Raw genomic sequence first — 25,868 nt, 5'->3', positions numbered from 1 at the left:
AAGGGCTCTGTCTTTTAAAATAGCCTTGTCTGTGGGGTATCCTAGCCTGAAATGCATTAGGCTATTGCTGTCATTAACACTTGCAATAATAAAGGCTCATTTAAAAATACATTAGGGCTTTGACCAACGAGGCTTATATTAAAAATGATGTCAAAAGTTTCTAAAAAAAGTAATGGCCTCTGCTCAAACATATGTGCAGTTTAAGTACAGCAAGAAATGGTCATAGGGTGAGGTTATGTAATTTTTCTAATAAGCTTAAAATTACTATCTGTGCCTTGTCTATAGCTTGTAGCAACAACAACAAAAAAAGCACAAGACTACAAAGACTACAAAAATGGTTTTAGAAGAAAACTATAGAAAAAATAGCGTTTAAAAAGGTTTTTCGTATTTTTCTTGCTATCTTTGTTTGAGAAATCAAATTTACAGTGTTTAAGAAGTACTGCTGGGAGCCATAGTCATGGACTGTAATCTCTTTGTGCTAAGCACGCTACTAAACTCCTCTAATACTGCTATTTTTTAGTCATTCAATCTCACTCATTTCTTGTAATTTCATTTTTTTACTAGAAAACAAATTAGAAGGCTAATGGCCTTCTGCAAACAGCATCAACAGTGTAAGCAGAGGAGCTAGTAAATATAGATGCATTATGGTTGCTAAATAAAGAGATCTGCATATTCATTTACTGTATGGATATTTCTCAGTAATGTAATTGTACACAGTAAATTTCCATACTGGAAGTTCAAGAAACTCTGAAATATCTCAGCTGATGTGACAACTAATCGCCAATTTCAATAATTACTAGAATTGCTTGACAGTAAACTGTTCAATTGTCCTAGTTACTGACATATGTCTGTGTTCTCCAATTTGTTAAAATAACTTTATGGCAGAATAATTTGCAGGTATTCATTAGGATGACTAATAAATAGGTATGATTCATTATTCCTTAATACTTGAAAATCTTTTTATTCCCCCTCACTATGTAGCTAGTTCCTAGCAATGAGTTGAAAACAAATGATTTAAATCTCATTAACCTGCTTTGTATGAGAACTTGTTTTCAGAATAAGCCATAGACTCCAGGTTTAAGAAACCATGAACTCCGGGTTACAATTGTTGTCTAGTATTTTTATTTCTTAGGGTTTGTAATTAACATGGGAAACATGGTTTTGAAGAACTTTAAAAGATCATGGTGGAACAATGGACGTGTGTATACACACAACTGAATATGAGTGAAATTAGAATACTTCCCTGGTATCTGTACGGAATGTTGGGGGTTTTTTCTGTGGGGAGATCTCATTTAGAATGAAGAAAATGCATCTTAGACTTGTTCTAAATATATCAGAAATTACTGTCAGTCCACTTCATTAATCAGAGACTGTACTTAGCAGAGTCTTTTGTACAAACAGTAATCAGTGCATTCTGGAAAGACTATAAGCCCTTGATTTGACCAAAAATATCAGAAGGACAAATCATTTCAGGAAGAATTGAAAGACACTACAGGTATGCAAAAGCATTTTGCTATTTCTGTGCTGCTGATTACATCTGACTAGGTAGTAATTGACCAGCCATTTGTTCTCAGAGCATTAGGCCACAAGTTATATTTTCTTACATATTCCTTATTTAAATCTTACTCTGTTGTTTCACGTATATACAGTTCACTCAAGTTGGAAACATTTGTGTATCTTGATTATCTTTTACTATCACTGTGTTACCTCTTAATGTAAACAGTGGCTGCTAAATTAAAAGATGTTGATCTTTAATAGTGTTTTCTCTGTGCTCCTTCTGTGGATAATCTTCTTTTAATTTATTATTTCTCTGGAAATTTTCTGTCCTGGTTAGGTCAGTGTGACACAAGTGCCCAGCAAGTTACCATCCTGTGCACTGACATGAAGAAAGCCTTAGCAAATTAAGGACTGGGTGCACATTCCGTGTCAAATCTTGCTGAACCTGTTTTGTAGGTGTTAACACTGCAGTACAATATGTAAACCTTCTCCACAAGCCTGTATTTTCAGGTCTTCTTCCTCTGAGCCTGAATTATACTTCTGTCTGACCAACAGCTGTCTTGATAGTAAACAAAAGAGTATTTTGACTGTCTTGCTCTCAGCCTGGATGTATTAGCATTATCCCAGCTACAGAGATGGTCATGCTTTCTGCTAATTTTTTGTGAGCTGCCCCTTCTTGGAACTGCCCTGGAGAGTGTATTCCCAGTCCTTGAAAGATCTGACCATGCATCTTGAGTTGGAGAAAGTCTGGTTGATCGTAGCGTATACATACATACGTGTATGTGTGTAATGTATATATATCTTTTTAAGAAAATCAAAGCTAATCAAAGCTATTATGTCAAGATATATTATCTACACCAAATAATATTCAAGGCCTACACAGATGGGAATCTTTGTTTTGAACATCTCGCTCAAAATTGATCGGGATGAACACACCTTCTTGATACACTGCCAGCTCTTGTATCTGAAAAGGTAGCTTGACCTGTCAGTGAGAATTTGAGATATTTATGCTGCTTTTGCAGTCCCTGCTCCCTTGTCACCAAAGCTTTGGTACACAGAAATATGGACTGCTGATGCTGGGCACCAACACAGGATTTTATGCTTCTCTTTTCATGTCAGTGACTAGCAAAGTTTCTATAAGGAACTAAACCAGTGATAAAAATCTTTCTTAGATCAAAGAAAAGATCCTTGACAGCATTTGAAAACTTGAATGTACCTGAGAGAAATTTGATATCTCAGCACAAAGATAGAATCCAGGATTTTGCTCTTTCCCCAAGCCCTAGACTCGTGTGACTGAAATGCTTTTCTGAGATACTTGCTGAGGTGCACCTGGGCCACAATAACTACCTGATGCTTCTGGTAAGGGAACGTCACTGTTGATAGCCAGAGTTATGTCTGATCTCTGTGGTGACGTCCAGGGTATTTGTGAGGTGGGAAGTAACAGTAATAATCTTATTTTGGAAACATTGTAGTCGGTGACTTCATACTTGTATGGTGGCCTGAATTGACCCTGAATTGGCACTGAATTTTGGACAACACTATCGACTTTTGCTGCAGTGGTCTGCCTTGACCTAAAAATTCCTTCTGTCTGTCAAATAAAGAGCACAAATCGTAGAAGTGTACTTCAGACCCTATGCAGCAGCTGCCTGTCTTCTGGAAGTCAAGGTGTCTAGACCATTTCAACAATGGTCAGGCTTCCCCAAGGAGAACAAAATGTTTGCCATGCTGCAAGGCAGTATATGCTGCTTTCTTTCAGACTCCACAAAACTAGTAGTGGCTGTATGACACTAGCATAACTTGCATCTGAATGTCTGGTCCTGAATTGTAATGTGATGCTTTTTGCTCTGGCTGGCCTTCTTAAAATCTCGTTCTCTGGCAGGCTGTTGTGGTTCACAGCACAATCCATATGGATATTTGCCCTCATGATTGAGGATCTGACAGACAGGGCACAAGAGTAGGGAGAAACCAGAGTGGAGTGGTACAAGAGTATACTTGCATTCCTGCTGTTGCTGCCAAAGGCTTTGCAGTCGTGAAACTCTGTCCTGAACTGCATTGGGTTAATCACAGAGATGACTGGAGGCAGAAATTTCTTGCCTATGTGGTAGAGGGGGGAATTTCAGTAAGGGAGAGATGAAGTCATTAGCTCATGTAGGACACAGGCTGCATTTTGCTTATGTAACATTAGCTGGTTATGTTACGACAGTATTCTCGTTCCTGTTTCTTGCATTGCATCTTGGTCTCATGTTCCCTGTATTTAACTTGAACTCACTGCTTCAGATTCGAAAGAAGACACTGTATTCCTGAGTACAATCTTTTTTCAGCTGCGTTTATTGAACTCTAAAAGATGATACTCCCTTTTTCCACTGGCTTTGTTTATATACATACACTACTGCAACCACTGGAAGCCACTGCTGCACTTTTATTCCTTAGGGCTTTGTCTTCACTGCATAAATATCCTAAAATAGGTCCAAATGCCACATTAGTGGCTGATTTTTCCTATGAAAATTTTATGCCTTGAATATAGGTAATGATACTTATATGTACTTTTACTATTTCAAGGCAAATAAACATGTAGTTTGCCTTTCCTGAAGGCTGTAATTTTATATTGCTTGTCATCATATGAAAAACATGGTAAAATTATCTCATTCCACTGGAAGATGAAAGATCAAACAAAATTGTAATTAGTAAGCAATGAAATGATCATGCTATGCAGATTAGCATGCTTGTTTCTCATTCCTTGAAAGGTGTTCTTGAATAATGTAAGACTTACTTCTAGTAGATTTCATTTAAGAATTGAGATCTAGATAATCTAAAAGTCTATATAAATTTCCAAGATGGTGAAAGGCCTCAAGGGCAAGACTTTGGAGTAGCAACTGAAGTCTCTTCGTTTGTTAAATTTAGAAGAGAAGACTGAGAGGTGACCTCATCACAGTCTACAACTTCCTTGAGGTGGTCAGTGGAGAGGGAGATGCTGATGTCCTTTCTCTGGTGGCCAGTGACAGGACACATGGAAGTGGTGTGAAGCTGCTTCAGGGGAAGTTCAGACTGGACACTGGGAAAAGAGTCTTCACTGAATGGTCAGTCATGGGAATAGGCTGCCAGTGGAAGTGGTCATGGCACCACGCTTGTCAGAGTTCAAGAAGCATTTGGATGATGCCTTTCGTCATATGGTTTAGTTTTAGGTAGTCATTTGAGGAGCTGGATGTTGGTCCTGATGATCCTTTTGGGTCCCTTTTAGCTTGAGAGATTGTATGGTTGCATTTTTTTTCCTATGCATCTGCAATTTAGGACAGTAAATAAACCTTTGGTCTTAAATGCCATGGTTTTTCTTACATTTATAGACACAGTCTGCCTTCTGTCATTCTTGAGGGTACAAAGTCGGGATTTAACAGTATGAAAGGGTTGATTCTTAAAAGTAGAGATCTTGGTTTGGTAGGACATTTGGCTAGCTGTTCATCACAACTTTCTGACCTCTCATTTTGTCTGCTAGCTAATGTATTCTGGTGCTTTGCTGTGCACACACTTACTCATAAAAATCAATAAAGATTGGAAAGTTCACTGCTGCTCTGGTTCTCTCTGCATTTGAATGATGTCTGTTCAGACAAATGTTGACACAAACTTGACATGCAGCTTCACCAGCACTACAGAAAAGTGCTTTTGAGAGATGGAGTACAGCATTTTACAAAAACAGAGGAAATTTTAAAACTGTTTTCACTGAAAATCTGCAACTTTAATTTGTTCTACAACAGACTGAGGCTTTTTTTAAAAGAGAGATTCATCAAAACATTCTGCATGCATTTGTCATCAAAATTGTTAAAGAGTTAAACCTTAGATTCAGTCATGTTCACTGCCTCATGAAACTCCACAGATCTCATAAACTAGAACCTTCTTTTCTTGTTGGAAGTTTAGATAGGCTCAAGGGGATGCTAATGAGGTACCTTGAAGATGAGTCTACTGAAGAACATTAAATACACAAAATCACATCTGTCTCAGTAAGTAACTTGAACTGAAAGTAGTTGGAGCATGGATGATAGCAGGAGGCGGTGTTGTATGTGCTTGTCTTGTTCTTACTCTTTGTTATGTATCTTTTCATGGCTGCCTCTGCTGGAAGCAAGGTGCTGATGGGGATCAATCTTTGGTCTGGTGTGAATAAAAGAAGATGTCTTATTTCAAGCGTTCTGCATTCTCTCGAAGATCAGTAATTTCATATGACTAGGAAGAAGGAACAGGCCAAAAGATTTGAACTGCTGATACTAAAATAAGCATCTCTACTTATGCCTTTCATTATGAATTTCTCAGAGATCTACTCACCAGGACAAAGTTGTTTGTAAGGCTTCATTTGATTAATTGATAAGATGCATCTTTGTGGCTGAAAATGTTAACTCTTTGGTTGGGGCCTAACACAATTTTGCACTTAATTGCTTTAAAGGGATTTATTGTTAAAATATTCATTCGTGCTTCTTTTTTATGTGTTTCTAGGGGCTTCTTTTCATCTTCAGCCTTAGAAATTTTAGTCAGAAAAAAGTTATTTGAGTAATGCCTTTGGATTTGATAGAAAAAAGCATTCATAACTGAATTGTTGCAATCACCAACAACATTTAATTTCAATAGTTACAAGCAGCACTGATATTATAAAACAGATTTTAGGTTCATCAGGTCTACTCCAAAGCCAACCTAGTATCTTCCAGCTGATTTTCACTGGAAGCCTGAAGAACACGTTTTCTTTCTCGGTGACTTTTTTTTTATGAATCTGGATTTGTCTTGTCCTGTTTAAGATTCTTGGAGACGAGCAGTCTTGTGTCCTTCAGATTGATAAAGAGGACCTTGCATCTTATTTTGTAGAGGCAGTAAACACTTTATGCCTCAAAACTGGGGAATACATTTTGATTTATAATATTTTTTTTTCTGTTGCCTTTAAGTTGCTGATTGAATTTATTGATACTGCTTGAAAGATGCTTAGATTTATTTTAGCTATTCCAGATTTCCTTCCATTGCTACCCTGCAAAGTCTCCTGTCTATTTAAGTCTTCCCTTGGTTATAGTTACAGCTTGATCAAATTTGTTGTGTTTTCTCATACTTATTTCATGATGTTGTGTGAATTAAATTAGAAGTGCCACCTTCTTGGGACACATCCATGCCAAAGGGTGTTGGCAAAGGTCCTACTTAGCATTAGCCTGGGCAATGAGAGGAGTTGATTGTCTCTTGAAGTTCTGATGTGGAAAGAGGACAGTCAACCTGAGGGGAAGGGTTTTGTGTTGAAATTCTGGTTCTGAATCTCATGTGCGGCTGGTAGATATAAATACAACTGCTTATTTAAAAATGATGGCACAGTACCAGTGTTTTAATGCATTTGATCATTTGAAAAATGGCATCAACTCTTGTAATCTACATGTTCTTTTTCATTCTAAAAGTGTCATCTGCTTTTGCACTACAGTGATGCAGTGTTTGCTGATTGAGAAGGAAAGGCTGCCTACTATGCCAGCAGTGGTATTTTCTGTATCTCATGTTCATAGCAGCTAGACCAGACCTTCTTGACTTTTTGTGACAGCCAAGACTACAATATGAGGTTGGAGGACTTCAAGCTGCATCTTTTTAATGTGATCCTATTGTGACTGCAGCTCTGACTGGGGAAACTGCCAGCCTTTCATGTGAAGCATGCAAACAAATAGTGGGAAGTAGGGAAAAAACCCTCTTATTCCAGACTTTTTTTTTTCTGATTGTAATGTTTTCTGTATAAGAGAGTAAGGTTTTACAAGCAGTAGCAAGGCTTCATGGTAGTCTGGAAAATAGGTCAAAACTCTGTTCCCAGTAAGGAGAGGTGCACTAAGGCACAGGCTTGTGAGCAAATATATGATTCCAGTTGGCATGAAGTTTGGCATTTATTTTAATCTCTGGAAAACTGAATAGAAATAGCTGTGTTTCTGCTGAGTGGGTGTATGTAGATATATATATAAATCCTATATTTTTCTATGCAATTTACAGTATGAACTGTATTAGATGTGTTGGAGTTCTTAATGCTGGACTGGGTAATTGAACTTTGGCATGCCAACTGAAATGCAAATTTTTGTCCTTTCATATGATGATTGAACTGTAGTTTCTGTATTTTTAACGTTTAAGACGTTTTGAAAAGAGAGAAAAAGAAATGTTTCAGTTAAAGACGGGTATACTAAAATTATTTTTACAGTCACTAGGTAACTGTGATTTGCAACTGTTACACGAAACAGAGAAAGTTATGTCTAACTCCATTCTGTTAATTAAATGTGTATGAACAGTCCATGAAAGTATTTAAACAGTGATATGTGAAGGTCCATATGGACTTGTGAGTTTCCTTGTGTGGAACTCAGTGCTAGATGAGTTTTAAGTTGCAAGCGCCTTACCAGCTTACTAGAACTTCTGCCCAGCACTAGGTATAGCACTTAGGAAGAAAATACATATGACACGATTACGAGAAATGTTTTCTACTCACATGTTCTTGTGGTATTTAAAACCTGCTTTTGGAAGAAATCTACTGCTGTTGTTCTTTTTGAATAGTGTGTGTCACTGGCATTATGTTTGATTTCATAAAAATAAGTCTTTAAAAAATAGAAATGGTGATTTTTTAAGATCAAAGGGTAAGCACTTTTATCAAACAAGATTAGCAATTCTATAGAAAGGCCTGGGAGGGATTTATTCTTTGTGTATAATCCTTTAATGTGTTACAAATTCATCAGAAAAAATATGAACTGTTCCTTTGTTTCTGGCATTTCAAAGGCAACTCTTTCTCCAGAATCCTCATGAGCCAGAATCTGGGTTGATTTATAGACTGTTCTTTTCAAAAATGTAAACGGTATGTGAAATCGTTAGATTAATAAGTATAACAAACACCAGGGGTTTCAGTCACATTTATGAATTCACAAATTCTCTTTTCTTGGAATGCATGTGTACAGCCAGGTTGAATAATTGTCCAGTGCTGGCAATTTAAATGATATAGACTTTTCCAGAATGTCACAATTTGTATTTTTACCAATGAATAATTTTTAGAATTGTTGCATCTATGAGAACTGAGTGATTGATAGGATTGGTAGTCCCTCAAGTTTAGTCTCTGATGCAAAAAAGCAACCCTAGTCAAAAAGGCAGCAGGCTCACTGCTGTCTGTGGTTAGGGCATTTGCTTTAAGTGCAAAGCTTAGGAGATGTATTTTTTAAAGAAGAGCGTGCGTGTGTTCAATGCACTGTTTTCCAGAAAGATTTCTTTGGTAATATTTTCTTATATATTGTTATTGTATAATAATAATATGAAGTTCTTCCCACACAAATACTCAGCAATCATTTCATCATCAAGAGCGTGAGTTTTAACAATTTTCTGTTAAGTGCAGATATAATTATTCCCCTCATTTTAGAGGTAAGACACAGTTACACGTGTGATGCGTTCTTGTATTGCTCCAATATCTTACACAATGAAAGTGATTTATTTTCAAGGACAGCCACCTGCAATGTTTATTTTACTTTGTTCTTTTGACGTGTAATGCCAGAGCTATCAAGTAATCTATTCACTTTTTTTTTTTTTTTTTTTTCCCCCTCCAGACTGATCTTGATTATGTTAACAGTGTTGTTGCAAGCCTGGAAAGAGAGTAAGTTGTAGTTTTAATTGGGGCTTTCTTAGTTTATTGATGATAAACTAAATCAGGTTGCAATAAGCAATTAATAATATTCTGGAAAGAAGAGATCATGCCATTTTGTTTCATGGAGCTTTGGACTTTTGAACAAAAAATTAAGATATGACAAATTAAGAGGCAGTGGTTCAGTCAGTTAAACTGCAAAACAGTAAGTGGGATTAAATTATTTGATGCACCATAAACAGATGGGATTGTTTAAACATGAATGGAAATTTGTGACATCTGTGTTAGGGCCTTGTATTCTGCATGTTCAAAGAAAACTGTAGAAAAAAAATCTCGAGGTTCTGAGAAAATGCAAAAAAAAAAATGTTTAGAATGTGGTTTGTTTCTGATTGGCGAGAGGCAATAGTGCTCTGAAGGACGTGCTAAGGAAAACTGTATTTTTTCCTATACTACTGTTCTTTTATATGCCTCATTTGAGCAAGTCCTCATAACCAGACGCTATAACTGTTCCAACAGAAAAGCAAGCAGGAGCTACGGGACTCAGAGTCTGTCATGTGACTTCAGGATGTTTCTATTGACAGGTTTTCTACAGAGATCAATTCTGGCTTGGTGGAAGTAATAGCCCCTCCTGCATCATATTATCCTGACTTGACAAACTTGAAAGAAACATTTGGAGACTCAAAAGAGAGAGTGAGGTAGGTTTATTCCCCAAGATCTTTTCCCATCTCCTCCCACACCCACACTTTCGTTGTTTATAAGACGGCAAGTGGGATGTGAATTCTTGAAATGTTTTCTTACTGTAATTCTTACAAGTGTGGGGATGCTAAAAGGTCTCTGTGAATCCATCTCATTCCTAGCTATGTGCTGTTCTGTGCACAATCAGAGCCTATGCTTGGTTGAATCCATTTAGTGTTAAATTTTGGGAGAACTGAGACTTTTATTATATACTTTTATTCCTGCATGTGGACTCTTTCATTTGCTGTTTTTCTTCATGAAATACAGAGTAAAACCCAGTAGTTCTTGTTGAATTGCCATTTTAAATGCACGTGTGTTTTTAGTGAAATGTCAGGTAGTCACAAAGTCAGGTTCAAATTAAACCAGTTTGATGTCTGTATTAAAGCATAAGGTGAAAGCTTTGTTCCTTTTTTTTTTTTTCAGACAGTGGATTTCCTGAGGGAACAATGCCAAAAGCAGCTGTCCTAACATTTCACTAATATGTGTCATTCTTCATAATGAAATTTACTTTATATTGCCAGCATGTATTGAAATAACCTTTTTTTTCATAAACCTTAAGCTTTCAATTTAATTTCAGATGGAGAACAAAACAAAACTTGGATTATTGTTTTCTTATGATGTATGCCCAGAAAAAGGGGGTTTATTACATTCAGGTAAATTTCTCTTTTTTATTTTGAGACAATTTTTCAAATGAGTCTCCAGAAATTATGTTATTGGACACATCAGAAGGATCTACACAGAACAGAGAACTTGATCCCATCATTTAAAGAGGGCATTAAGTATGGTGGTTATGGTATATGGGGAAGTAATTTGAGGAGGACACTGTCTCACTGTCTCTGAAGTAGAAAGTAATTTATCCTATGCTACTTATCTTAAGATGCCTGGCAAAAAAGTGAAGGAATCCAAGCAGCTTAACTACTGTTTTTTCCTTGTCCCCAAAATGAATTATTGCTGAGTTGCCTAGGGGAATAAAAAAAGAAAAAAAAGGAAAAAAAAAAGGCAAAAAAAAAAAGCCAGCATAGTTTTTAGTGGAAAGGAAGCTAAAATCTATTTTTATTTTCTTTTGAAAGGGCAGTGTCATTTTAATATGACTGTTGTGCATAGACATGGGATTTTTTCTTTTTTTTTAATAAAGAGGTTTCCAACAACAGAGTTAAGCAGTAGTTCTTCAGTTTAGCCCAGAATTGTTCCTATCGTGTGTTTTCTGCTTTGAAGTAGAAGTCTTACCTACAAGCATTGCAGATTTAGTAACTGCACTAATGATCTTTATTTAGATTTTGTGCCTGTGTCCTTGGGGTGTAAAGTCCCACACATCTCATCTAGTTTTCACAAAGCTATGCTGACTCCTCTCTGAGAGCTGTTGGAGTCTCAGCTCTCTGGGAAACTGCAGAGCCAGTAACATGTGACAGTCTGGTTTGATACCTGGAAGTTGCACAAATATTAGTGGCAGCACAAGGGGGGAGGGAATGACTGCACTGTGAGAAAGGACAGGAGAAGCAGGATCCCTAATGCAGCAATGGCCTGCACTTGCTGTGAATTAAAGGGATTGTAGCACCCCATGTTGGCAGTTCTGCAGCCTGGACTAGGTGGTTATGGACTATGCTTGTGTGTTTCTGTTGGGCAGGTGAGATGAATCCTACCTCTGCAGATATTCTGTCTCTTAGCCTCTCGTCTCAGAGGAGAAACTCTTTCAGTGCTCTTACATTTGTGAGCAAAGTCACATTTGTGTACAAATAATACAGATATTGAACTTGTTCTGATGATGCCGCTTAGACTAACATTATTTCATGGATGATTTTCCTTTGAAGAAAGAAGCTGGAAAAGCAGTGCTCTGAAGTAAGAAGTCAAGATGTGTTTGTGGATTCTTACTACAGAAGCATTCTGTATTAGTTCTCCACAAATAGGCAGACTGATCCCTACAGTAGTTATTCCAGGCTATGGCATCTGTTTTATATCAGTGCTAGCACTAGAAATATATGGCTGGGTGTTAGCAGTATATTATAAGTCAGTATTTCCTAGCTGTACTTTTTTCTATTGCTTTGCTAATGCTTTTTTAAATGTTGATATCACTTCTACCTTCCTCTAGCTTGAAGATGACATTGTTGTCAAGCAGAATTATTTCAGCACAATTAAAAATTTTGCGCTTCAGCTCGCTTCTGAAGATTGGATGATTCTAGAATTTTCTCAGCTGGGTTTCATTGGTAAGAAAATGTTCACTTCTGCAGTTTGAAAGTTCATACTCAACCTGTGAAATAATAGTGATCTGACTTCAAAGCTATCTTCTTTGTACTGGAAATAGACCAAGGAGAAGAAATTCATTGCCTTTTTTAGGAACTTTTGTTTAGTTCATGGCTGTGGCTTTTGCCCCTCATTTGTTTTGTATACTTTAGTATGATGGAGGCAAACTCGAACTGTTGGAAAAGAGGGCATTTTTATAAACAAAGGTTGACTTACAAAAATATTAACAATCAAACTGCAAGGCATGACTTATTTTTCATTTAGCTGCCGTTAAAACGAAAATGTAATTAAAACATAACTGAAGTAAAGAAAAACCATGAAAATTAGCTCCACCTAAAATAACGTCATTGGTGTTTGTACTAAAATTTCCAAGAATTAGCAGGCATCAGTTTGTTGCAAAGCCTGTTCTTTCTCCATCTTTCTACTTCACGAAGAAGTTACGACAATCTTCTCCTTCCTAGATGCTGTCTGAGTCTGTCATTTTCAATGAGCAACACTGAGAGGAGTTAATGCAGGATCTCGGGTTGTGGGTTGACTGCCAGGGTGCTCTGGAAATTACGGTTCTTTGCTCTTACACTAATCTTTTCATGGAGAGATACTAAACAGAAAAGCAACGATAGAGAAGTTTTGAAGGGATTTTTCAAATCAAAAGGTTATTTCATTACTGCACTTATGCGTCATGATCTTTTTAAAAGCAGCAGGCTGGAGATATGCAAGGAAAAATCAAAAGCTGGGGCAGACTGTGGAGATTCTTGTGGTCAACACACACAATTCCAATATGAAGGCTATAAGTTGAGTTCAGAACAGAAAGAAAATCCTATATGTAACAGATAAAAGTTAACAGCCTGGAGTTCTGTCATTCTCTTGGAAATTCTTGTTGTTCTCTTTCCTTTGGATCTACTTGTCACAGAATGGCTTCATTTTAAAGTCAGTAACCCATAATGGTTGTACTGAGAATTGAGAATGTTTGCGCTACTTGGATAAGTGCCATCCTGTTTCCAGCTCAGCATCAGGTGTGCAATAGCTCCCTGACTTTGGGGGTCTCAGAGGTTCCTGGAGGAGAAAGGAAAACAGTAATTATCTCTCGTACATGCTGTGTTAGGGTACAGAATGGTATTCTGGTATTCTGTAGACTCGCCTGCCTGTTTAACCTACAGAAACAATGGGAAGGAAGAAAGGAAATGGGCAGAGTGAAGTCTCCTTATGCACCTGGCCATCACCTAGCTGCTTTGGGCTACCATCAGAGATATACTACAATAATTATGGCTTTGGTTCTGTGGCCTTAGAGGTGGGAGAAATAGGAAATTATGCTGCCTAGCATGGAAAAATAAGAATTTATGTAGTTTACTGACATCGTGCCCTAAACAAATTTCTCCCTGGTTGGGTAACTCCTCGCAACATTCTGTTATGTGTTAGCAGTGACTGGTTGAATATAGCATTGGATGAGACTTTGTTTCTACTGTTGAACAGTTAAACACTGATCCAGACTAAGCCCACAATTTGTGTTTTACCTCTAGTGTAATTGCACTTTAAGTGTAAATTGTGTATGAAGTTCCTGGACTATAGAATTTACATTTATTCTACATTTGCCTGATTTAGTAGTAGAGTGTGCTCGCTTACAAATTGTCACTCTGTGAGAATGACACGTCAAATATGCATTAAATTAGCTTACACTTTAGGACATGCACTGTCTACCCCATGCAGTTGTATTTCAGGTCACTTAACCTGCTTAGTATTTTTGTATTTCACCCCCCCTTTCTGTTCTCTGTGCTGTTGTAGAGGGCGCAGTGCTTAAGCCTGGTGGGGTTGGGTAGATAGTTCTCAATACTGAGACATGGCTTAATCAAAAGCACAACTGTTTAAAAATATGTTGTTTTTCTATACTGTCTGTATACTTCTGGGTAGTGTGGGCTCTGAAAGTAGCTGTAGTTAAATTTAGTTGTTAGCTCCTGCTGCTTGCATCCCTGTTCTTTGTTCCTTGTATCATATTTATTTGCCTCCTTTTAACTAGATGATACCGGTAGAATTTCAGATGCATTTAGCTATGGCTATAGATCTTAACATTGCTTTTCTACCTAGAAAATTAAATTAGATCTTTTTCTTCTTTCAATATAGCTACTTATCCTGTTTTTAAGTTTTGAGAGAAAAATCAGTATTCATAAGAGCAACTAAACCTTTTGGCTCTGGTACACATTTGTGTGAGATAACCATATATTGCTTGGAAATGTTATGCAAGTAATGTAGATTTGCCTTATTTCTGCTATCCCTTTATGGATCTTGATGCTGTCTGATACTGCAGTAATTTGGTAATGCAAGATATCTCTGGGAAGAATAACAGTAGTTTGTAACTGGGGATCAGTTTTATGTGTAGATGTCCAAGAAGGAATGTAGAGCACTCAATTCACAGAATCATTGAATGGCCTGGTTTGGAAAGGACCTTAAATATCATCCAGTTCCAACCCCCCTGCCAAGGGTAGGGATACCTTCTACTAGACCATCTTGCTCAGAGCTCCATCCAGTCTGGCTTTGAACACTTCCAGGGATGGACCATCCACAGCTTGTCTGGGCAACTGTTGTCTAGATGCTACTGATTTAGAAATAATCTCTCAAAAAGAGAGGTGTGGCTGATTCACTGTTAGCTGTTGGAAACCTTGATTAGCTTGCAAGTTTGCGAGGTAAAAACGTGGGATTTTTTTGTCATAGTGTATTTCTGAACTGAAAATCTAATTTATGCAAGTGCTACATGAGGAAATGGCAAATGTAGCTATTTAGGCTGACAGCAGGATTACAGAATTCTGTCACCTCTGCCACGGAACAGACGCTGCTTCCTTTGGTTTTTTTTTTTAATCCTGAAAGCATAGTCTTAAGTGCTGTCAAGTATCTAATAAATAATGGGTGAGATGTATGCTGTTTCCTTAAGAAGCTTTGTGGAAGGAGATGTATCTTTTACTCTTCTGGATTCTTGTTTGCACTGCGAGCCCTGTGACCTAATGTAGGAAAGTCCTACTAGCTTTTTATGAGGAATAATGATTTGTCTTCCAACTGGCTGTGAGCTGAAGTGTTTTCCAGAGGAACTACAATCCTTGCACTCTAGCTATAATGCCAGCTGTCACAAACATTTATTGGAGTGGCCTGAAATGGCCTTTTGGTTGTCTTATACAGTTCCTCTGAGTCTTATTGTGCCCTGATGTTTTAAGGCCTGTTGTTCTGATTATTTTAAGTTGTTCTGATTGCAGTTTTGCTCAAGCTGTGCACATAGTTGAAGTTTGGGAAAGAGCAGATCAAGTCAAACATTTGAGCTTTAAATAACTTCAAAGAGATTCTGGTTTTAATGCCAGCAATTTGCATATCATTAACAGGGAAAGCATTGAAAACATCAGCCATAGCTAGAATATGTGCTTGCAGGTGTAAAATTATTGTTGGTGTAGACTCAATATTGGTGATGCTCATGTGGAAGAATTAAAATGGATGATTTAGATATTTGCAGTTCAGAGAACTAGAAAACAAAGTGTTTCATTTTCTGTGTGCCTTGTATTTGCCAGCAAAATACTGAGAGGACCAGAATAATTCACTAAGGATGGCCTTTAAAAGGACTGAAAAATGAATAGAAGTCTTGTCAGGGCACAGTAAATCAGAAAGTGTTCCACAGTTTAGGGTTTTTTTTCAGTCCTGATCATAATTTTAACAATATAGACAAATAATTTGGAGAAAGTTTGCATTTTGTATCTCTAGGGTTTTATGGAGCAACCTTTGTCTCTTAATTCTTTCAGATTTTGAAGTTTTTTCACAATGGTAGGTTGTATGCACCCAGAATCCAAAACCTCTGAAGTGTTGTCAGCACAGTGTCCGGGGTTTATGTCTGTTCCCATATACTGTACTAAGTGCATGAACATGGTGCAAGATGAGCCATTGCTTCAATTCTTTCACAGAGTTTGCAGTCTGAGGCAGTGTGTGTTCATTACAGTGTTTTGCTTAGGTGTCTTTGGCTTGATGATTTTTGACTGCACATTGGGGATTTGGATGGTGTCTCAATGGTGGCTCACAACACTTTCCTCATACGCTGCTGCAGGACAGAAGGACCTTGGCAAATGCTGCCACTTGTTTTTGGGCTGTGGCTGTGCCCTGGGGAAGCCAGGCTACTGCTCTTGCTCAGGAGAGACTAGGCAAGGGCTTGGTTGATTTGGATTCAGAGGAGCTGGGTGTTGGATCTGTGCAGTAGGTGTTGTACTGGGCTGGTTTCCATTACAAGGACTAGGTGTGGCCAGTCAGGAATCCAGAGCTTTGAAGACCTGTTTTACCAGAGACTTCACTGCAGAGCTCTGGTTTTGAGCTGCTGTAAGGAGGACTGTTCTGATGGAAAAAAAAGGGAATGTGGATCCATGGCAGAACTGCTGTGCCAGTGGTGTCCTGAGACAGAAATGACAGAGGCAATGTTATACAGAGGGTCAAGGGGCTGGGGCCAAACTGTGCCAAGCTGTGTGTGGAAGGTGGTGACAGTGTTTCAGAAAGTGGTATGTGGTTGTCTGCTCTTGGTTACTAAAGGAAGACAAGGGCTTGTCTTGGGACCAGGGTGTTTCTTGTTTGTCTTTGCTCCAGCGTTCTTTAGGAATTAACGTGAGAAGAGTTTGTCTCCACTGTTGAACACTTCCATGGTGCTACGCAGTGTAATGCAGGGAGGCCACTTAGCTCTAAAGATGCCAGTGCAGGTACAGCTGGCTTATCTCACTTATTCTGACTAGCTGCAGTTGGATGTATCAGGGTGGCTTGGTTGGTTGGTTGGTTGGTTTGTTTGTTTGTGGTTGGTTGGGTTTTGTTTGCTTGTTTGTTTTTCCCTGGTGTGCCCAGTGACATCACCCTGGCAATTAGATTATTCCCCAAGTCTGGAGTAGTTGACTGCATGGTGCACAGTAGAGTGCTGGCCTAGAGGAAACTGCCTCTGAGCCTAGACAAGTTTGCCATATGGAGGTAAATAATTCATTGATAATCCTGTTTCTCTTTTATATAAAATTAGGATTACTTAAATTAGGGATAAGAGTAAATTCCTACTCTTACCTTCAGTCTTATTCGCAGTTTACTTAATTGTAGGATCCTGTACCTTCATGCCAAGTTCTAAGTGACATGGTCTGTGAGTGAGGACAAGTAAAGGTGATAATCCTTGTGTTCTTCAGAAGATGAGCTAGTCAAAGGAAAAAAAATGTCAGTGTGATTCTTCTGCTCTGTCCTTGGGTAGAAGAAGAAAAGGATTCTAGAGCATCATGGCTGTGTATAGATCCTGGAGGAGAATAAACTGTCTCTTCAGTCTACTTGCATTGAGATTAGGGCAATATTGTGGGGATATTTCTGTCTTCTGACTCTCAAAGTATTGTACATGGAAAGGTGCACTTCCTATGGAAACAGATGTGACTGACAGACTGCCTCAGCAGGTGTCACCTAGAAATGATGGTTTCAGTCCCATAAAAATCCCAGAAACATCTGATTAGTCCCATTTTTTAGCTGGTGTTTTATTAGGGCTTACCATATTTTTTCTCTTCTCCTGCCCTATGCCATTGAAAGCAGTAGGCAGAGATGAATCACCAGGAAAACTGGGGTCTGTTTAGTTGGAAGTGTGACAAGCTGAAAGCTGTTATTCTGCATGAGTATTTTACACAACATTTAACTAATCATATCATTGTTTCCTACCCATTTTTAAATATTTACTTTCACAAATAATGTTAAACAATGTGACAATATAGTGTGTAAATACTAACAATGTACTAATAAAAATTATAACATCTTTGTTATGTCTTTTAGCAATAAAACTTCGCATTTGTCCCTAGCTTCGTAGGAGTTGTCCCTTGTGTAGTGGGAGTTTCAAGTTTTAGTTAGAGTATTTTTCATGTGGCGAAACCTATTTGAGTATACTCACTGCAACAGCTACTTAAAAATGATGACAATATTTTTGCTTTGTAAAAGGCTGGATGAAAAGTTTCTGTGAGGGACAACTTTGATACAGCAATGTCAAATCAATTAATGTTTTAGCACATTTACTTTCCCACCCCAATGAGTAAATTGTCTACTATAATGAGTATAGCATCATTCTAAAAGGTGAAATAATTGGTACTTTAGTCAGATGCTTTTTCCATATTTGTTACATGGCACAATGATGTAGTCTAACTCAGACAACTCCAAACTCCTCTCAGAGTTTCCATTGAGTATCCTTTGCTTTGAGTATTCATTGGCCTTTTTTCTTACCCAATTTCACACAAGTCATAAAGAAAAGAGATTGCATCAGACCTGCTTTCTGAAAAGGGCAAGGTTCTTCCAGTGATCTCCTCTTAGCATCTACTCCAGCTGGTTTTCCTAAGAGTAGGAGAAAATATTAGAACCTCTACCACTTGTGGAATTTGTTATTTAGAAAGCCTATGGAGGCCCCTTCACAAGTGGAAAAAAACCCTCAAAACATTTCCTGTGCCCGAGTGCTATGTGTTAGTGTGTTGTATAGCACTCCAAAATGTGGAGAGACAGTAGACTTGCACTGGAAAAGTTGGATTCTGATCTGTTGATGCACACATGCCCCAAGAGCCCATCCCTGTTATGTCCAGCACTGCCCACATCTCAGCAACATGTGCAGAACTGAATCACTTCAGCCGGTGTCTTCCTGAGAGATTGATTGTCACATGGTGTCTTTCTTCCTTGCCTTCTCTGTTGTAACCTAGCAAAGGCTTCAGCTTCATCTGCAAACCTAGAGATGTTTTCTGCATCTGCCTTGAAATTTGGAACTGCCTTTGGGATTTTAGCTGGCATGTGGCCATAGAATCATTTTGGTTGGAAAAGACCTCAAAGATCATCGAGTCAAACCACTAACTCAGCACTGCCAAATCTACCACTAAACCATGTCCCCAAGTGTCACATCTACACGTCTTTTTAAATACCTCCACGGATGGTGCATCCCCCTCAGCAGCCTGTTTCAATGCTTCAGTGCAGTCCCTGGTATAAGCACTTGTCAGTCTATCTTCAGCCTTGGACTGCCCCACTCCCAATTGTGTTGCTCCTGGGCAGTGTTTTCATACAAGGCACCTTTTTCAAGCGCTGCGTTCAGATTGACACAGTAGCTCCATGTACTGGCCACCTTTCTCTTCAGACACCTCTACTGCAAGAGAATTGTATTCCACAACCATGGAGGTGATTGCTCATGCTGATACTAAATAGATTTTCTTCATCAGCAGTAAGTTTCCTTCTTTTGCAAATGCCTTCTTGAAGCCTCAGAGTCTGCAGGATTCCCAAGAATCCTTTTGCACAGTGCCACCCAGAAGTCCTGCTGATGGCCTATGCACTGCAGAAAAAAAACCTCTGGTCACTGTGGGATGTCTCTTTTTGAGTTGCATTGTCTCTGGGTATGTTCTGGTAGCTTCCTTCTTTCCCTTTGATTTCCTGCCCAGAAGGTTCTGAAGTTAGTGGAAGTTGCTGCATCTCTACTTTCTGTACCTGCAGAAGCTGAAATTGTGTGACTAGGCAGGTAACACTTGCAATACTCCTCGTCTCAGGTGCTTGAACTTACACGTGACATGGGGAATAATATATACCAATCCATAAATCTTCTTTCTCTTAATTTTTCAAGCTGACAATTTCTATTCTTAAGGAGGCTGTGTTGTAGTACATTGAATATACACTGAATATTTTGATAGCACCAAGATATATGACAACAAGTTCTTGTTTGAATAGTTGTTTTATTAAGTTGAAAGGTATGGAACTTCTAATAACATTTCAAATTGTTCAGTGCTAACATTTCTTGTCTTGGCACAAATGTTATCATCTGCTATCACATTGATTTCAAAAGACAATATTATCTCAAATCTAAAGTAACTCCAGTTATTCTTAATGTCACCCACAGGTAAAATGTTCCAGTCTCCAGATATCACTCTTATTGTAGAGTTCATATTTATGTTTTATAAGGAGAAACCTATTGATTGGCTCCTGGACCATATCCTCTGGGTAAAAGTGTGTAACCCTGAGAAAGATGCTGTAAGTTTGTTTTTATTATAAAGCTTCTAAAATGTTTTCATGATGATGAATGAATTGATTTTTTGTGAGCTGAAAGCTAGCATAGTGTACATTATAGTTACTGCATGTTCTGGAAGAGTCTTCCTGTCAAGATTTTGATCTCAAAAAGACCTTTAGAGGGACAGTTCTCAGGGGCATCATAGCTGTTATTACTTCAGATTTTGGAGATGGATGCAGTAAGGATAAAAAGCAAAAGTCTAGTTAGATTCTATGTGTAACAGACCTAAAATAAACTTATACATGTAACCACCTGTGAGGCTCTGCAGAATGTCACTGCTTGGATAGCCGTCTTGGAAAAAGTTCAAAATGGGGAATAAACTTAAAATTTTGGCCCTTCATTTCTCAAGAAACACCCTTCCTGAATAAACAGGTTCTGTGCAAGGACCTTGAACAGGATTACATTTGCACAGCAGTCTTGATAGATTTCTGGAATGAAAACAAGAAAAACTGGAAAAATAGACCTAGGTTCTTACCTTGTGTTGGTTTTTACTAATGTGTTGTTTTGTTTTTGTTTTTTATCCCACCCTTGCCTTTTCCCCCCACCATTTCAGAAACATTGTGATCGACAGAAATCTAACCTACGAATACGCTTCAGGCCTTCTCTTTTCCAGCATGTTGGCCTCCACTCTTCTCTAGCAGGGAAGATCCAGAAACTCACAGTTAGTAGACAATATTTCCCTTCCTTTACAGAGCAGGCCGATTAAATGAAAAACATTGTGGCGATGGATAAAACAGGCTTTTTCTTGTTGTCTTGCGTTTTCAAGCATGATGTATATTGCTCCAGCTGAAATTAAATCTGATACAGACTGGTTACTATAAAGTAGAAGTGCTAGTCCAGGTTATTTATGTGGATTTTTGCTAGGGCATATTTTTTCTAATTTTTTTACTTTCATGGAGTGTCCATATTACTAAGCAGTACAAGATCTGATGCACCCAAAATGAGTAATGCATTCATTTTCCATTTTATGCCAATGTTTGTTTTAAGTGTAACCACTTGGGAAAGAAACATAATAAACAAGGTTTTCTGACCAGTATGATGTTTGTCTGTCTTTCAATTAGGATAAAGACTTCCTGAAACCATTACTGCATAAAATCCACGTGAATCCACCTGCAGAGGTTTCGACATCTTTAAAAGTCTACCAGGGACATACACTAGAAAAAACCTACGTAGGGGAAGATTTTTTCTGGGCTGTCACACCAGTTGCTGGAGATTATATTCTCTTTAAATTTGACAAGCCAGTCAATGTAGAAAGGTTAGTAATTACTTGCTGTTGGTCTCATATAATAAGTTGCTTGTGCCAAGAATGCTTTAAGGTAGAATTTGGGGCTGTTATTATAACCCAAAGTGAAATGGTGTAGGACATTTGGAGTTCAGCTGAAACAGTGATCGTTACTGTCTTCCCTCTAATTCTTTTACTATGGTAAATTTTGTCTTGCTTTAAATTTTTTTTTCGTTTAATCTGGAGCCTTTTTGAAAAATGCAATGCGAAACCAGTGCTTCTCTGACACAGAGAATTTAAAAGAAGCCAATTTGGTCCTATTTGTATTTGGTTAGTCTGTTTCTAATTACAGAGCAGTTGTACAGCATGGTATGTGGTACAGTATGTTGTGCCCTGTGGCCTTGGTCCCTTGGTTGTCCAGATCAGAAATCTTGCTGCAGTGTATAAGGATGTCTCTAGACCTGAAAGCTGGGGACTCTGAAGGGAAATGTTTGTAAGATGTAACTTTAGGGCTTCAAAAAAGTCACTGTGCTAAGGTTCCAGGTTGACCTATTTAAAAAATATTAAAATGCAACAAAGAAGAAAAGGGGTGCATACTTTCAAAAGACAAATGTCTGAGATTTGTTGGAGGATTAAAGGTGACTTCTTTTCAACTACTGGTCAGATTAATTAAGGGTAATCGAGTTAGCACTGTAGACATTAGTCATCCTTTAGTTTTATTGGGACTCATTTGCTGCTTTGCTGGCTACTGTCTCGCCAACATAGTAATTCAAGATTTATAAAATACATGATTTATTTAATGTCTAGTGAAGTATTGCTATGTTAGTGGATTCCTTTTCTCCTTACTTCACAGACCTTATGTGGGTTTTTTTTAGGCCAATATCTATAGCTTGGTAGAACAAAGTTTCTTTGAATCAATTTGACTGGATGTTTTTCTTGTCAAGGAGACCTTTTTGCTATCCTGAGCTGAATCCAATTAGTCAACTTGTGTACCTTGGTTCATAATCAAAGGCTAAGTCTTCACCTTGACTTAGCACAACAGTGAAGATCAGTAGTTCCCTTGTGACTATGTTGTTCCAAACTAATCTGACCTATGAAACTCAAGGTTGTTGTTTGAGATGTCAAATTACTCTCTCAGTTGATTGCTACGCTCTAAAAGACTTCCCTGGTTAGCTTTCCAAGGTGCATGTGTGCAGGAACATAACTGCCATAGTTCCTTGGATTAAAGGCAAAATATTTTTTCTGTGCCAACACTTGAAAAAATAAATATTTTTATACCTGTTGCCTTAATGCTGAAGGGAACTAGGGGAACGAGAAAGTACTAATTATCTGTGTAAAAGAGGGGAAAATAATGTGCCCCGGAAAACTGTAGCCAGGATATAAAAGTAGTCATGTCCACCTGCTGTGTTAAGAATAGTCTTAGCTGTAGAGGATGATATGTTTTGGGTGGAAGAAGTGGGGGTTTTTCAGGGTCTTGTTTTGTTTGGTTTGGAGTTTCTTTTGTTTGTAGGGGTTTATCTTGGGGGAGGGGATGTTGCTTTTTGGGGGGTTTTTTGTTTGATTTTCTTTGTTGTTCCTGGAGGGTTTTGTTGTTGTGTGTTTTTTGTGGAGGTTTTTGGCTTTGTGGGATTTTTTGTTTGGTTTGTTTGGGTTTTTTTTTTTTTTTTTTTTTTTTTTTTTTTTTTTTTTGTTGGTTGGTTGGTTGGTTTGCTTTTTTTTTTGTTTGGTTGGTTGATTTGGGGATTGTTGTTTTTGGTGGGGGTTTTTTTGTTATTTTTATTTATTGAAGTGCATTTTAGTTTTAAAAGAAAGGAAACATCTTGCATTCTGTTGCTTCCTCAAAGGAAGTCTGTAAGTTTGAATGATGCTACCTATTCAGCTATCACTGTAAGCCATTTCAAAGTTTATTATGACTTTAGCTTCTATTGCCACAGTATCCTCAAAATTACAGTATTTTACCTTCCTGAAGTCAGTGACTAATTAGATTTACAGATGTTGTAATTTCAAATTACTGGGGACTTGGTTTTGTTTGTCTGTGTAACTTGAGCAGCAGCTGCAAAATTTGGCAAGGGCAGGTCTAGTGGAGTTTCCTGATATTTCAAGGATGCTTCTGAGGCAGTAATACTGTGATATAATACTGTGAAAAATAATACTGTGACTGGCAGATTGAAACCCAGAAAAGGGAAAATGGACCAAGCATTAGGAAGACCTACCTGGTCTGATGAATGAGAATGAATCTGATGGTGAGAATTAAGAGTAGAAAATACACTTTTGATAGTGATCTTGTGTCTGTGAAAAGATGCAACAGGCTTTTTCTTTTTTTCTTTAAGTATTAGAAGAGGTCTTTGAATTTAAAGGAAATTTTGTCTGCTAAGTCAGTTTGAGGTTAACTGCTTAGTAACTCCCAGAATATATTTGTGATGGAGTTTTTTAATGGAAATACTGACCACAGCTCTGACTGAATAAATGGCACATCTATTACACTGTGACAGAGCACTGACTTTTTCCTGTAGTTTGTTTTTCCACACTGAATGTTTTGCTGAACTGAATTTGAGTTTTCTGCGGTTCAGCGATTAGCTTTCATTAAGTCTTTAAATATTTAATTTTTGAGATCTGAGAATATTGTCAGGGGTAACACTGTCAAGGATCTCTTAACTTAAAGTGAGAACTGAGCTCACTTCACTGAGCAGAAAGTAACATTTGTGCCTGTTTTATGCAAGACCTGGCTGGCAGATTCCTGCTGAATATTGAACAGTAAAATAGATGGTGCTTGTTCTAAACCACACCTGGAGAACAGGGATGTGTAAATTGGAACATTTTAATGCTTACTTAAGTGACAGCTCTTGTACTGAAGCTTTCTAAGTTCTTTCCAAGCAAAAGTTTTCCAGCCAAAACACTGAATCTCTTAATAGTAATCTAGGGTCTCATCCTTTGCAATAAGAAAATACATACTTTTTTTCAGTAGAAAATCCCTGAGAAGGAAAGTAGATTGAAGGATGTTCCTCTTAAAAACAAACTGCTTAACAGTGTTGAAGGTATGTTTGGTTTTGATCGGTTGGTTTGTTGTTTTTTTTTTTTAATAAAGGGATGGACTGTTCTCTAAATGCTCAAAACAGCCTACATTGTAAAGATAAAAAGTATTGAGTTTCTGTTCCCTCAGATTTTTACATAATTAATGAAATCCACTTTGCTGTTTTGGTATGTACACTGCTGTTCCAAGCACAGATTTAATTATTAAAATTGACAATTATATTAGGAGTTTCTTAATGAACGAGTCAAAACACATCTGAGAAAAATATTCCATTGTAGCATTAAAGTGATGCTGGTGTCCATCATCATCACAACCATTTCTTTTTTGACTAAGTTTCAGAGTCCTCCCTATAGGTGTGATTGACACAAATCAGATGTTGTTTTCAAAGAACATATGCACTAATTACTTTGAGAAAGCCCTTGAAAGTGCATAACTTATGGCTGTTCTGCAATAGGAATTTAGAATGGATATTTTTAGAAAGGGCTTCAGGTTTGCTTCAGTATAAATGGATTTCAAATGCTGACCTTTAAAAGAAAAAAGATGCAGGAAAATACAAGTCTGTATTTTATACTGTGGAAAAAAAAAAAAAAAAAGAAACACCGAAAACCAAAATTCACTCCAATCTCATTAGTATACATATATAATTTTTTAAAAATATGAGGCTCATTGTTTCTTGTGTGTAACTGCTTCACAGAATCAGCAAGGTTAGAAGAGACCTTCCAGGTCATCTCGTCCAACCATCAACCCAGCACCCCTATCCCCTAAGTGCCACATACAGTTGCCTCTTGGAAACTTCTAGAGGTGGTGACTCCATCACCTCCCTGGACATTATTCCAGTGCCTCACTACTCTTTCAGTGAAGAAAATATTTCTAGTATCTAATCTGAACGTCCTCTAATGCAACTTAAAGGCCATTTCCTCTTGCCCTTTCCACTGAGACATGGTAGAAGAGACTGACCCTCACGTGGCTCCAACCTCCTTTCAGACGTTTGGAGAGAGTTGGAGCCTCCTTTTCTCCAGGCTAAACACCCCCAGCTCCCTCAGCTGCTCCTCATAGGACTTGTGCTCCAGACTCTTCTGCAATACTGCTTCGTAGTGTTACTTTGAATATTTTCTAAAGGACTGGTGGTTTACTTTTGGGGGGGGAGGGGCAGTGTGTTTTTGCTTGTAGTGTTGGGTTTTTTCCTTCCCTTTCTCCCCATCACTGTTTTGAACTCTGTAGTTGCCCTGTAGCCGGTTGGCCTCTCCTTTTAAGTTACTGAGTAGTCATCCTAACGTGACATTGACTATTAGTAAAGTGATTTTATAAGGTACAACTTGCTGACTGGAATTTCAGTTTTAAAGTGGAATCCTAATACTTTGACAAACTACCTTGTAGATTACATTTACCAGCTTGTGCTCTGATATTGGCATAGATGTGCAGTATTTGAGACTATTCATCTAATTTTCTGTATTCTGGACATTGGAATTAGAGGGAACCTGTGATGTTAACCTCACTTATATTTCCCATG

At 37.9% G+C, this 25,868-nt stretch overlaps 1 protein-coding gene across 5 annotated transcripts in view; it reads left to right on the top strand.

Moving 5' to 3' along the window:
• MGAT4A (alpha-1,3-mannosyl-glycoprotein 4-beta-N-acetylglucosaminyltransferase A) overlaps positions 1-25,868 on the top strand; it is a 73,863-nt gene that overhangs the window by 34,272 nt on the left and 13,723 nt on the right. For all 5 annotated transcript variants that reach the window (XM_066176563.1, XM_066176564.1, XM_066176565.1 and 2 more), the window contains 7 exons: positions 9,060-9,106; positions 9,676-9,789; positions 10,407-10,482; positions 11,916-12,030; positions 19,938-20,068; positions 20,659-20,766; positions 21,167-21,360. In XM_066176563.1, the coding sequence (XP_066032660.1) occupies positions 9,060-9,106; positions 9,676-9,789; positions 10,407-10,482; positions 11,916-12,030; positions 19,938-20,068; positions 20,659-20,766; positions 21,167-21,360 (785 nt within the window). The remainder of the gene's footprint in view (positions 1-9,059; positions 9,107-9,675; positions 9,790-10,406; positions 10,483-11,915; positions 12,031-19,937; positions 20,069-20,658; positions 20,767-21,166; positions 21,361-25,868) is intronic.

This window comes from Chamaea fasciata, unplaced genomic scaffold, assembly GCF_029207755.1.
Source record: "Chamaea fasciata isolate MVZ Bird 193981 ecotype frontalis unplaced genomic scaffold, bChaFas1.0.hap1 SCAF_2, whole genome shotgun sequence".
NCBI classification, from domain to species: domain Eukaryota; kingdom Metazoa; phylum Chordata; class Aves; order Passeriformes; family Sylviidae; genus Chamaea; species Chamaea fasciata.
The sequence above is the reverse complement of the archived record's forward strand: the minus strand, read 5'-3'. Positions and strand labels throughout refer to the sequence as shown.